This window comes from Elgaria multicarinata, chromosome 13 (genome assembly GCF_023053635.1).
Source record: "Elgaria multicarinata webbii isolate HBS135686 ecotype San Diego chromosome 13, rElgMul1.1.pri, whole genome shotgun sequence".
Taxonomy (NCBI): domain Eukaryota; kingdom Metazoa; phylum Chordata; class Lepidosauria; order Squamata; family Anguidae; genus Elgaria; species Elgaria multicarinata.
In genome coordinates this window covers 14,894,925-14,907,926 of record NC_086183.1, presented here as the reverse complement: position 1 = coordinate 14,907,926, position 13,002 = coordinate 14,894,925, and the positions used below count along the sequence as shown (strand labels likewise).

At 46.2% G+C, this 13,002-nt stretch overlaps 1 protein-coding gene across 3 annotated transcripts in view; it reads right to left on the bottom strand.

Annotated features, from left to right (window-relative positions):
* Positions 1-6,661: 6,661 nt before the first annotated feature.
* THRAP3 (thyroid hormone receptor associated protein 3) overlaps positions 6,662-13,002 on the bottom strand; it is a 37,100-nt gene continuing 30,759 nt past the window's right edge. For 2 of the 3 annotated variants that reach the window (XM_063140167.1, XM_063140169.1), the window contains exons 9-12: positions 10,533-10,714; positions 9,312-9,507; positions 8,416-8,589; positions 6,662-8,037 (exon numbers count right to left, since the gene is read on the bottom strand). In XM_063140167.1, the coding sequence (XP_062996237.1) occupies positions 7,816-8,037; positions 8,416-8,589; positions 9,312-9,507; positions 10,533-10,714 (774 nt within the window). In that variant the 3' untranslated portion in view covers positions 6,662-7,815. The remainder of the gene's footprint in view (positions 8,038-8,415; positions 8,590-9,311; positions 9,508-10,532; positions 10,715-13,002) is intronic. The other variant, XM_063140168.1, reaches the window with a different exon arrangement.

Below are 13,002 nucleotides of genomic sequence, written 5' to 3'. Positions count from 1 at the left end.
TGTCCCCTATAATGGTGTCATAGAGCATATCTTTGCTCTCCTAGGGCAGGTACTTTGAAGAACTCAACATGCTGCATGGCTGAGATCTAAACGGCATCCCCGCTCCTATTAGGGCAACACCCCCGTAAGCAAAAACGGACCCTCCATTCTCTTCATGCCTTCTGTCCCCACCCCCACCCTCACCCCACCATGAGTCCCTCTGCATTAACATCTGGCTGGAAAAAAGGCACGAAGGCAAGGAAAAGCCATAAAGACTTCACAACGCCCCCCACAGAAGCTCCGGCAGCTTTTATTGCTCAGACCCTGAACACAGTTCATAGAAAGTGGATGACGGGGCATCAAGTGACCAAGCCCCTGTCTTGACGGCGCCGCTTTGGCACCGCAAGGCCTCAGGCTCCTGCATTTGCGCTCCTTTCCAGCATCTGCATGGGAAGGAAAGCAAGTGGGGTGTTGCCTCTGCCACTGCCACTGGGATGGGGGAGGAACGAGGCAACCAGAGGAGGACAAGGAGAGGGATGCAGGGTGCCTAAGCCACCTTTCCTCCCTTTGACCCCCTTCTGGCTGCCCATTCCTCTCCCCACATTTTTTAAAATTATTTTTTATCTGTATCTGTGAAGCTGCGCAGATACAGATTAAAAAAAATCAGGGGGGGGGAGGAACAGGCCCTGTTCGTCTCCTTCCTTCCCCCGTTTTTTTAAAAATTAATATTTTCCAGGAGGCACGGGGTCCTGAGTTCAGCCTCCTTCCCTGTCCAGCCAATGGCGACCAATCAGATGGCGCCATCGGCTGTGACATGCCTCCTCAGGGTAAATGCCTGACTTTTTTCAGCAGAGTTTCTGGGGTTTGCTTCATCAAGACAAGTCCCAAGACTGGCATTGGTCACATCCTGCTTGAGACATGCCGGCCAGGAAGGATTCACCCAGGCTTGCCACTCCTTGAGCACCCAGGTGACAACAGGTTGGGCCACTCAGCCTCCTTTGCTTTGTCAGCTGATGACATACGCTCTCGGCCCTGGCAGGGAGGACGCTAAAAATCTCGTGCCGCTGTGTCTATCTGGCTGGTTATTTTGAATCAACACGCTCATCTCTCCTTGCCTCTCCATAGCTCTCCCACCAACAGCACACTCTCACATTCCTGAGCCTACCTCACGATTTGCCACATGTGCTGCGTGGCCTTCCCCACCGGTTGCTGAACCCTGGGTGAGGGTTTGCGTCCATCTCCCCCTGCAAGTTACACATGTAAGGTTGTCATGTCGCCATGTTAGCTGGTAATGCCCAGATTTTAGCCATGTCAGCTGCTGCCTGTTTGGGACAGACTCCTAGCCTGTTTCTGGCCTTCAGTGGCAAGTTGCTTTCACATGGTCTCCTTTTGGGAGGAGATTATAATAAGGATGAACTTTGTACTGAAACAATCTATAATATGGAAGAACATGTCTGCCCTTCTAAATTACCGGTTTCCTGGAAGTTTACGCATGGTCAGCGCAGATGGATCTTCAGAGCCCTTATGACAGCCCAAAGACTTATATTATCACATTGGAAGGACAACTTTATACCTCCTATAATGCAATGGATCAAGGACCTAATAACATTATCAACTTTATATAGTTATATAGACTATATAAGAGCGTTATATAGACGCAACTTGCAAGAGGATAAATATACTGATATTTGGTCTGCTTTTCTTGATACCTTTGTATAACTCTCTCCCTCTCCCCCCACCCCAGTTTATATGATGGAAATGATAATTCTATATACACAATCTATGGTGTGTGTGTGTCCCATTTTCACGATGTTTTTTCTGTTTTGTTTGTTCACAATAACTTATTTTTATTTGAAATTGCCTTCACGTGTTCCTGGCAGGGCCTTCCGAGTCCCCCGTGTGCGGTTTTCCTCTCAAAACTCTCCTCACCACTTAGAACATTTGGGAACTGATCACAACTTCAGAACAAATGGCTACTTAGGGGTCACAGGAAAAGTCACTCTCCATCCACCCTAAATGAAGGAGTTCAGTTGGCTGGTGACGGCTGGTGGGTCCCTGGCTGACAGCTGGCTGGGCCCTGTGTGAACAGTGCTGGGCTAGATAGACCCTTGGTCTGACCCAGCCTCAGGACACTTCTTCTGTTCTTATGAAGGCCTGTTCTGTGCTTGGGCCCTGCTGACAGGACTGTCTCCCAAGAAGGCCTACCTGGCACATACATTGTTATCTTTCAGGTGCCAGGAAAATTCTATCCTGTTCACTTAGGCCTTGGGAGGGTAACACCACTTATTGGCTGTAGTTTTCCCCCCGCCACCAATATTTGTAAAAATATTGTTTTTAGCTGCTGCCTTGGGCAGGGCTGCTTTAAGGACATGGCTGCTCCTGCTATCTGTATACAGTTGTATATTGTCCTGTTTTACATGACTGTTTTTATGATCGTTTATTGACGTGCAGTTAATAACATGCAGGGCCTTGGATTCCAGGCCCTGCATGAGACAGGGCATCTTCATTTCAAAACAAACAAATAAATAAGCACAATCCACCTTTCCCTTGGATGGTAAAACACTGCTGAAGAAAAGTACTTTGGATGCGTGAAATGTGCTATGGAGTTGGTAAGTATTACCAGAGATATCCGTAAAAAAAAAGACACTGCCTCAGAACTACCATTGAGGACAGCATCCCCCAGAGTGGAAAAGACTGACATCGGCCATGGCAGATTAACACAGATTTCATAGTTGTCACCCCTCCGGATCACTCCTGGGAACGCAGACACGTGGGCTGTGCTCTTCCACGCACACATGAGCAATCCAAAGCGTAATCTGCAGGAGCAGAGTTCATAAATATGCCGGGTTCCCAGCTCTCAAGATAAAAAACACTCTGTCCCGCATCTGGGAGGAAGCCTATCTCAGCAGGGTCTGGTGGACCCAGCAAAAGGCCAGGGCCAAAGTCGGCTATTCACCGAATCAGTGCAGCTAAAATGAAGGGCGGGGGGACACCATCAGGGCCGGGCAGAGTGAAGCAAACATCCCCCTTACTTTGGGGGGGGGACTGACTGGTAAGCAAGAAAAGCACCCAGCTCACTGCAGTCCCCTCCCCATCTGCTTCATGTCTGGCAGGAAAGGTGCAGCTTAGCACCTTTGACCAGCCTTTATCCTGGAAGTCGCACACACACAGCCCACCACTAAGGTGGCCATATGAAAAGGAGGACAGGGCTCCTGTATCTTTAACAGTTTCATAGAAAACAGAATTTCAGCAAGTATCATTTGCATGCATGTCACACCTGGTGAAATTCCCTCTTCATCACAACAGTTAAAGATACAGGAGCCCTGTCCTCCTTTTCATATGGTTACCCTACCCACCACCCCAGGCTCAGATGTTTGGAGGCTGGCTGCAGTTATGCAGGGCTCAGGTAAAGTCCTTGTACACGTCCCAGGTTATTCTCGTTGGCCTAGACGCAACGTAGGAACAGGAGAGTCCACTAAGATTGGCAAAAAACCAAAGCACCGTCTACTCCAGCAGTCAGTTCCTCTCTTCCTCTGAAGTTAAATGAGGCCACGTTGCTCATTCTGGGCAACTTTCCACTTACACATCTGCTGAATTTCACAGCACTGCAATCCCTGTTCCCAGTTAGATTGGCAGCACTTTTCTATTGCACCAGATCCTGGGCAGCAGTCAGTATTAAGCCCAAGGTTACCTCCCCTATAGAGAGTTCCATGGCCAACTGTTCCAAAGTAGCATCACTAGACATTTTGTCTCTTTGTCGTGACCTAAACATAGATTTACTTTCTCAATGTCAAAGTAGCTGGGACACTTATTCAACACTTGTTCCTTGAGCTGCCTCCTTGATTCCTTTTTTCTCAAGGGCCCATAAACCTTTATTGCTCCCTACAGATGCTGCCCTACACTTCTCAGTGATACATTTAGTTTGCCGAGTAATTCAGAGCAAAACGGACATGGGGAGGGGGCTGTCTTGATGGTGCTGGGTTGCCGACACATTTAGGTGGCGGTGGCTAATCCTGACACAGAAGGAGGATGTGGGCTTTCTGGTGGCCATTCAGTTTTCTAGGCCTGCCTCCTTCCCTCTTCCCTAGGCGGGTGGCGACTAATCAGGGGTTGCCATCTGCCTGGGAATGCCGCTGTTGCAACACTGGAGCAAGGACAGACGACGGATGCAACATACTTACCTCGCTCCAGCGAAAAAGTCGAGGTAAGTCCCCAACTTTTAAAATTCGCAGCAATCATGGGAAAACCCAGTGATGGATGTGAGCACCAGCTACATACACCACCTCTCTGGAATGTGAATGCACAAAAACACCTTCACATCTTTAAATCCCTCTTCGGTGGGGCTGCTTGATGTACCTTGTAACAGGTACAGAATTCTGGTGGAACCTGCATTTGAAAAGCGGTGTTTCCATTTTCTGCTCAGACCAGAATTTTTCTCAGTTAGGAGGGCTAGGAAAGACGTCTCTCAGCGTGAAGCCCCGGCAGGCTGCTGTCAGTCAGAGAAGGCAGTACTGGCTTGACATGGAACAAGGTTGCTGCTTCGTGGGCTCATTTCTCTTCTTCTGAATCTGCCCACATCTTCAGTGCCGGTTCCTCCAAAGCCTGGTATGATGACTTGATTTTCAGACAGGAAGTCATACAAGAGCTGCATCTTTTATACCAGACCCTGTCACCATTTTACATACACAGCATGCTGCAAGGGCAAGCCATTAAGGTTTCACAGTGAGCTACAGTGAGGAGGCCCCAGCAGGGAGAGATGATTGGTGTGTCAGAGCTCGGATGCAAACAGACTGACAGAACCGGTCTTGCCTGCTCCCTTCAGCAACCAAGACCTACAGCAGCCCAAGTCCTTCCAAAAGCGTCTCACTAGGGGGCAGGAGACCCCTACAGAAGAACGACCTCTGCTCCAGCGCAGCCCTAAAAATCCTGGATTGCATCCAATGAAGTCAGGCACTTTCTCACAGGGGCCCCTACAAGTGGGTGCTTGTACCACATCTGCTGCTCCCCCAGGGTAGAGGTGTTGCCAAACGCCAAAGAAAGTGCACTAAATGCAGGCCCAGCACCACACGGAACAGGGGCTGTTAAAAAACAAGACACGGAATTGTACGTTGTGGGGTGTGCACTTTGCTCTACAATTCCCCCATTTAAGCCAACAGCACAATATGGACAGTAATATTATAGCAGGGTGGAGATTCTGTTGCAGTTTTTAAGACCGTTTTAGTAGCTTTTCATTATGTGACTTTGACTGTTACATGAACTGAGGTTTTGAGGGTGGGGCACAGTAAAAAGTCAGCTCAGTAACCAGCAGTTGCCATCCAAGATCCAACCTAGGGATGACGCAGTTTAATTCTGAAGCCTACAAAAACCCCAAAGATTGAAGGGTCTTTGAACCACTTCACTCATTACTGGGTAAACAGAGCCGTGCCCCCAAATCAAGGAGGAGAGATGTACCTTTTCTTCACCTTTCAGGGGTCAATTGTGGTTCAGTACTACTGATACTTCCACTACACGCAATGTGAATACTATGGATTGCCTAGCAGTGTTGTTTGGGTAGAAGATACCTTAGTGAATTCTGTGGGCGGCCTTGGGAAAGTCATCATGCAGAATCAAGAGATGAAGTGAAGAGAAGAATGACTTCAGAGTGCAGTGATATGCACAATGCAGTATCTAAAGCTTCTGGCCCAGAAGACAACTTGGCTGTGCCTCCCCTGCAAAGCAGGCGCCATGATGCCCCAACAGATAGCAAGAGTTCTGAGAACTGCCAAAGCAATTTGATGTGCACTTCCTAATTATGCCCTTGGGTAACTGGGCAAGTTGATTTTGGTTTCAATTTGAACTTGGAGAAGGAATAAGTGTAGCTGCTGGCAACAATACAACTGGGCTGTGCCCCTCCCATTCCCTGAGGATTTAAACTTTGCACCCATTTAATTCTGCTCAAGCCTCGTGCAAGTTCCTAAGCATGTTTCTGATCCTTATAACTTCAAAAAAGTAATAATACATGGCCAGTATTTGGCATATATCTTGGGACTGGGGTTATAAGCAGTCAAATCCGGTGAGAAGCAACTATAGTAGTGAATGGTAGAATGTGTAACAGGGATATATATTTAAAATTCACTTTTCTTTGTGCAGATCTCTGTCTTTCACTCTAGTATCAAGACAGTCTACATGGTTATTTAAGCCTGACAAAAGAACGGCGTGTTCACTTACTCTTACCATCCACAACTATAGTTGCTTCTCATTAGAACCATTTGCTTATAAACCCAATTCAGATCCCCGGTCCGATATTTTTTCACCTCCCGACTTCTCTATTAGGTGTTCAAATTAACTCTCAAGAGTTCAATGAACATGTAAGATGATGGCAGTGGAATGTGCTTCACATACCAATGTGGCCACACTTTTATGTGAGCGGAGCTCCTCTTACCCCATTGCGAACTCTGGTCTGTTAGGGCTTCCAATCTGGTCTTTTGCACGCACGTCCTCTTTCTAACATCAAACAGGTGACTGGGGGAGGGAGCCAGTGAGCGTATTCCTGCAATCCCCAAGGGGGCTAGTTTCAACACACCTAATTTTTTCCCTTTTGTCCAAAATTATTATGCTGGCCCTCTTTGACGTGAGGTTATATGTTGCAGCCACAAAATGGAAACATCAATACAAATATTAGAAAGAAAAGGTACTCATACAACACATTTCAATGTAATTTTATTTGAACAAGGAGTCAAAACAAAAACTTGTGGGCTTTGCTAAGCAAGAGCTGCACCAGTCCCACAAAATTACTCTATTTATAGCACAGAGAGGGAAGGAGGGGAACAGAAAGTAGGGACGCACCGCAAAGTCATACTTCCAGGGGACCAATTTCTCAATAGAGCAATTACATTCTCTGTAGCCGGTTTTGGAGCAAGAACTCCACCCACCAAACACCTTTCAAGCACTGCGGATTTAAAGCTGAAGAGAATCACAAAGAGAACTACAACTGCCAGCAACTTACCATGGCCATCACAGGTGAGTCAAAATTGCTTTATAAAAAGATTAATAAAAATACTGGAAAAATCTTCATTTTTCATGCTACAAGCTTTTTTTTTTTAACCTAGTATATTTAGAAGTTTTAGAAAACTATGTGACCCTGAAAATAGTGTTCAGATTCACAATTGGAGGCAAAGGGATATGCAAAAAACCTAGAGTGAACAGACCAAGATACTGCTAACATCAGCCAGGAGCAGTTTTGCATGGGCGGGGTGGGGGGGGGGGTGGCGGGGCGGCAAAGAGGGATTCTCCAACTGTGCCATGCTAACTTTAAAACTTCAGCACAAAAGGAAAAACAAATGGTGATTCCATTAAAAGAATGACTCCAAATTCAAGAAGGGGGTAGAAAGTTCCATTAAATTAAGAACACAGAGTTTGGTCCCAACAGTTTTCTATTCAGGTGTTTATTCACATGCAATTCTTCTTGTATATATAAGAACCATGAAGGACTTTCTGAAATTAACCATTTTTTAAGGGGCATTGTCTCTATCTCTCTTATATGCAAATGATTAAAATAAAGGATTTTAAAAAAAATAATAATCCACAAACAGGAAGGAGGAAAATAAAAGAGTGGGGAATTAACGCCCCATCTCTATCATCACATTAAAAAAGGACAAAAATGATTGCCAAAAGTATTGGGCACAACTCACTCCACTGTCCTCCAGGGGTCACTGAAAAATCAAAAAAACAGAAAAACATTCAACTAGTCAATAAGAATCAAGGGGAGTCCAGCCTGCCAGGCTGGCCAACCTCCCTCCCTCCCTCCCTCCCTCGGCTCCAGCTCGTGTCTTGGGAGCCTCCCTCCACTTGCAACTGCTACTCTGCAACCGACTGGAGGACATCCTTGTCCTCTCTGTTCTCAGCCCCACTCTCATCATCCTCAATCTCTCCCTCCTCTCCGCTAAATTTATCATGGGCCCATTTGGGACTGGTGCTCGATTTCCGGTACAGGAAACGGCCCCGCCCTCGGGGGAAGATGCCTCGGCCTCGGCCTCTGTTGGCCCATTTCTCGCCACCTTCGCCCTCACGGTCATCATGCTGCAATTAAAGAAAGAGGGTTGGCCCGTCAGTTTACGCGGCGTCCCACAACAGCCCAAGCACTCTGCCTGCTCCTTCCCCCTTTCTGCTGCTGTTGCCCACTCTCCCCAGTAACTGCTGCCACATTTCCCACACATCAGAGCACAGGCATGAGAGGGCAGCCACCCTGGAACAAGCCCCTCTGCACCTCATGTGGAAAAGCCTTGGAGCAACGCTCTTTGGCGGAAGGGACAATGAAGCCAAGGTTATTGGCTGAACCCCCACACCATCTCAACTCTTCAAGCAGGACTGCATGCCACCTGGTGGAAGGGATGCTTCCATGTAAACGCCACACATCTCACAGCCTCCCCGCTCCCCCCCGCCCCCAGGTGCACATACCAAGTAGTACTTCTTGCTCTTGGGCGTGTACTCGGGGTCCCACTCTTCCTCCCTGGTTCGCTTCTGGAAGTCGGTACTGCTGCCACCACCACCACCGCCACTGCTGTTATTATTGTTGCTGTTGCCGGAAAAGATGCCTCTTCCCCAGCCACGGCCCCTGGCCCGGAACTGCTGCTGACATCATGCGGAGAGAAGAATGTAGAGTCATGGGGCTCCGGTTGTGCCCGGGATGGCACTTAACTTCTGCAGCGCTTTTTAAAATCCATGTGCTTATTATTTGTTTATGGTATTTATATTCCACTTCTCATTTGAAACAAATCCCAAAGCAGGGTGCCCTTTCAACTGATCTGTGATGCAGGTTGCTTACACAAGTGGGAAATTTCTCCTGAGAAAGGCACTGATGTTCTGCTCAACAAATACATGGAAGGGGTGAGGTGAACTTTAAATGCAAGGGGTGCTTCCTCTCAGTGGGTGCTTGGAAGGACTGCATACTTTCTGAAAGCGCTTGCAATGCCCTGCTTGTTGCTGACTCCAGGTTGGGGCTGAGGGGGAGCAGGGACCTCAACTGCTGGAGAGCTAAGATTTTAGGCTTGGATACAGGCTGGTTTTTGCTCTTAAATCTGCTGCCAACCACCTATATTTTCATGATAATGTATTTTGCATGTTTTACTACTCCGATTGCAAAACGGGTGTGTTCCACTAAATGGGAAAAAATATGGGGCAGGTAGAAAAGGAAGTAAGGTGACAGGGCAAGATGTGCAGAGAGGCCACCCTCAGCCAGTCTTCTCTAGTCCACACCCAAACTTTGCCAGGGTTCGGATGCATTTTGTCTCATCTTCCTGGAATGGGGGCCCACCCTGCCCCTGAGGGACACACCCTCTAAAAGGACAACTTACAAAGGTCCCGCGAGCTCTTCCCCTTTCGTTTGGACCAGTGAACTCCTTGGTGCCAAGACGGGATTTGTCAAACCCGGGGGCAGCTGCCTCTTCCCGCTCTTCCGCCTCCTCAGGATATTCCTCTGCTTTATAGGAGCGCGAGGACTGTGAGGATGAGGAGCTGGACCTGGAGCGCTCCCGCACACGCCGGTGCTTCCTGAACCCAGGGGAAGAGAGAAAAGAGTCTATCAGAAGCAGACGTACTTCGGCTGCCTCTAGTTCAATCATTCCTCCATGACTGGCGGGGAAAAGCTAGCCTAACATTCACAAACATACACCTAGTCCGTTTAGGAAGGACAAATCTTTGCACTGTTCTTTGTGCCATATAAAATGGCTGCCTGAGATCATTCTTAGGCCAGACCATGCAAACAGCAAGTCAATTTCTGAGGGCTGGGGTAGGTGGGGTGCTGGAGACAAAAAAGGCTCTCAGCTAAAACATTTTGTTTCCACATCCCAGGAATGTATTTAAATAGCTCATAGCGCAAGATAATTTACTGCACCTTTCACTAGAACTGTTTCTCCAGCAAGACTGTATTTGAAAGTGTAAAGGCTTTGAAACTGACTGTACCAGTCCACCCCTGCCTTTTCCACCTGTAATTGACAAACTGTTCCAGGAAGCTGTGGAGTTCCTGGGAAACATATCAGTGTTCCTCAATAAGAATACTGTCCCCAAGACTCGCTTCTTGGAATGAAAGCTTGTCCACCCACTACAGGCAGTGTGCAGGCACCGTAGTTCATGTGGGGCAGAGACTAGGCTCAACAGGTCAGTCTGGCACATCGGTGCGAACACTATGTGCCTCCAATCCCAGAATCCTGTGCAATGTAATGGGGATCTATGTCTGCCTATGTTCCTTGGCAGATAAAATGGTTCCCTGAATGTAGTAAGTAGGAAAGCCACCAGACCAACTAAGTAAGGCTCAGTCTGTACACACACACACGCACGCACACACACACACGCACGCACACCACCTAAGACTGGTTGTTTTGGAGGCTACAGGAAGCTACGCCAATAATGCATGAGCACTTTTGTGTCCTGTCTCACACTGGCATTTGCAGCCTAGCACATGTTACAAGTAGCCTCTTCTGTGTTTCACCTCCTTATCAGGCACTATTGTCAACAAACAAAAAAGACGTGGAGGGAAAAGGGAAGAATGAAATGAAAATGCACACTCTCCTACATACTTCTTTTTGGAGCCCTTGTGAGACCTCTCTGTTTTCTCCGCTGATCTCTCACGTGAATGACTTGAAGGTCTGGAATCCACCGATTCCCTTGACTTGCCCCGCTTATCTTTCTCCTTATGTTTTTTACGCCGTTCAATGTCAAGACGCAGGTCAACTGGGTCGTCTTTATATTTACTTTCAGCCTGGAAGGAGAGGAACAGGGGGAAGATGTTATGTTCCAAGTCTCCAGCCGTTCCTTCACAACTACACCATTTTTTAAACCTTGCTTGAGACTGAAAAGTCTGAGTACCCTGAATGGCCTCACAAGACTGACATGCAAAAGATCCCATTCTTCCTGCATTCACTTCTCTCTGTGCCATAGGTAGGTTATTGTTAAACAAAAATGGGAGGAAATTCATTGCCAAAGCCAAGACACCTCAGTGTCCAAGAAAAGGAAAAAGAAAAGTGAGTGTTAGCTTTTAAAGGCCTACAATCTGTAAATAATGCCAAGGGTAAATTCTTCTGGCCTTCTGAAAGCTGGCCATGTTCTGTAGGGAATTGACTGCAGAACAGAATTCCTCACTTATGCTGGAGAAGCACCCCCACCCCCACCTTCCACTGCAGGGGAGGTTGGCTGTAGATATTCAAACAGAAGGGACAGTGTCCAGGTCAGCTGTGTTCCAATATCACAGAGCCAATTGAAGAGAGAGAATTCCCCCCACTCATGCTAGACTCTTGGGTAGAAAGGGACCAGTGAATGAGTTACTTGGGGAGCCAGACTTTCTCTGTGCAACTCCCCTCCAATTAATATTACTTGCAGAGTTATCCATCACGAGCCTTGAATGTTCTTGCTCAGCACTGCCTCTCACATTCAAAGTTGTGCACTATAGGCATCATGTTTCTTGTACTTACGATAGAAGAGAGAAAGGTCTAAAAATGTACTGCCAAACTTGGCCTGGCTTCCAGGGAACAGAGGCTAGAGCTCAGGTGTCTGCGTAGATCCACTCCCCCCGCACCCCCAATAGTACACAATGCCCCTGCTTCTACGCCTATAAATAACTCAGTCTCCACACTCCTTTCCTCTCCTCTTCTTGCCCTTTGCCAATCCTAATATTTGCTAACAGGCATCTGAATTCTTGGGGAACTTGGATTTAGAGATCAAAACACATTGCACAAAATTTGCTTCTTTTGAAAAAATAGTTATTATGACTATAATACATTTATTCAGCACCAACATCATGCTTGGAGCTGTAGTTAAAAATATTAGCTATCCTTGGAGATCACTTTACAGAATGAGATTCTTGGGGGGGGGAGGGGGGAGAATGAAATGAAAACACAATATATTCCAACAGTCTATTTCACCATCCCTGTCCTCATTTATCATATTTCATTAAGTGGCACGTTTGGGAAGAAATAGTCAAGAAGAGGAGAAAGTGGTCCGAAGATTAAATTCCATGGACAAAGAAAATTTTCAGTTCGGTACTATAATGGTTATCCAAGAATTGCTAAAAAATCTCTTTGCTTGTTATTGAAACTGTGCATCAATAGAGCCTCTTGATCCAACTCAGTAGCTTTCAGTCTAGTGCAAGGCAAGACTTTGGAATAACTGGATCAGGGAGAAATGGGGAAATCAATTTTGCCTTAACTCGAGGGAGAATGGTTAGCAGCTTTCTATTAAAAGCTTTACTTACACAAGTCTACAGTACAATATTGTTTAAGATAAAGGATGGTTCCAGTTATAGCAAGAGCTGCCTTTGTTGTGTGTACAAATTTTATTTGTTCTTTTGCCTTCCACCAGTGAAGGAAGATTCTTTTCAACTCAGAAAACAAAGCTGATCTGTTAACACTGCAATTAACACTCGGTTTGTCATCAAGAGTTACCAACAAAATTCATATAGGTAGTAGCCATTTGTTCAGTTCCATTTTATGCAGAGCTGTCTAAGCTCTTCAATGTTAGTAAATCTGAAGTATGTGCCTATTCATGTGTGCTCACACACAATCGTATGTTCACCATCAGGTAGTATGGAAGAAAAATAGGGACCCATCAAATCAATCAGTCTCTTTTGGAAATAACAAATGTGTTTTAAGAAACTTAGAATACGAAAGCAAACACTTTGGCAGCACTGGAAAAAAAAAAAACCTTGAGGACAAATGCGTATGAAGGTGAACAGACAATGCTTAAACTCAAGATGAAATCTTTTTGGTTTAAAAATGTTTTAAGAATAATAAAGTAAGGGACATATAACCATTTCACTTTCCATAATAGCGCAAAAGAACCAAGAGGGCGTGTTTAATTCTTAGCAGCATTTTAAAATAAATAGTAGTCAACAGAAAACACCACATTAAGCAGAAAAAAAAATTATCTGTGTGTTTGGCTCAGTTATGAATTTGATTTACTTTCCTCTCTTTCTGACATGCATGTCTTTTTGAAAACATGGTTGGAAATATCACGGGTAAGACAAGTGATTTAGTCATACTTACAAGCAGCAAA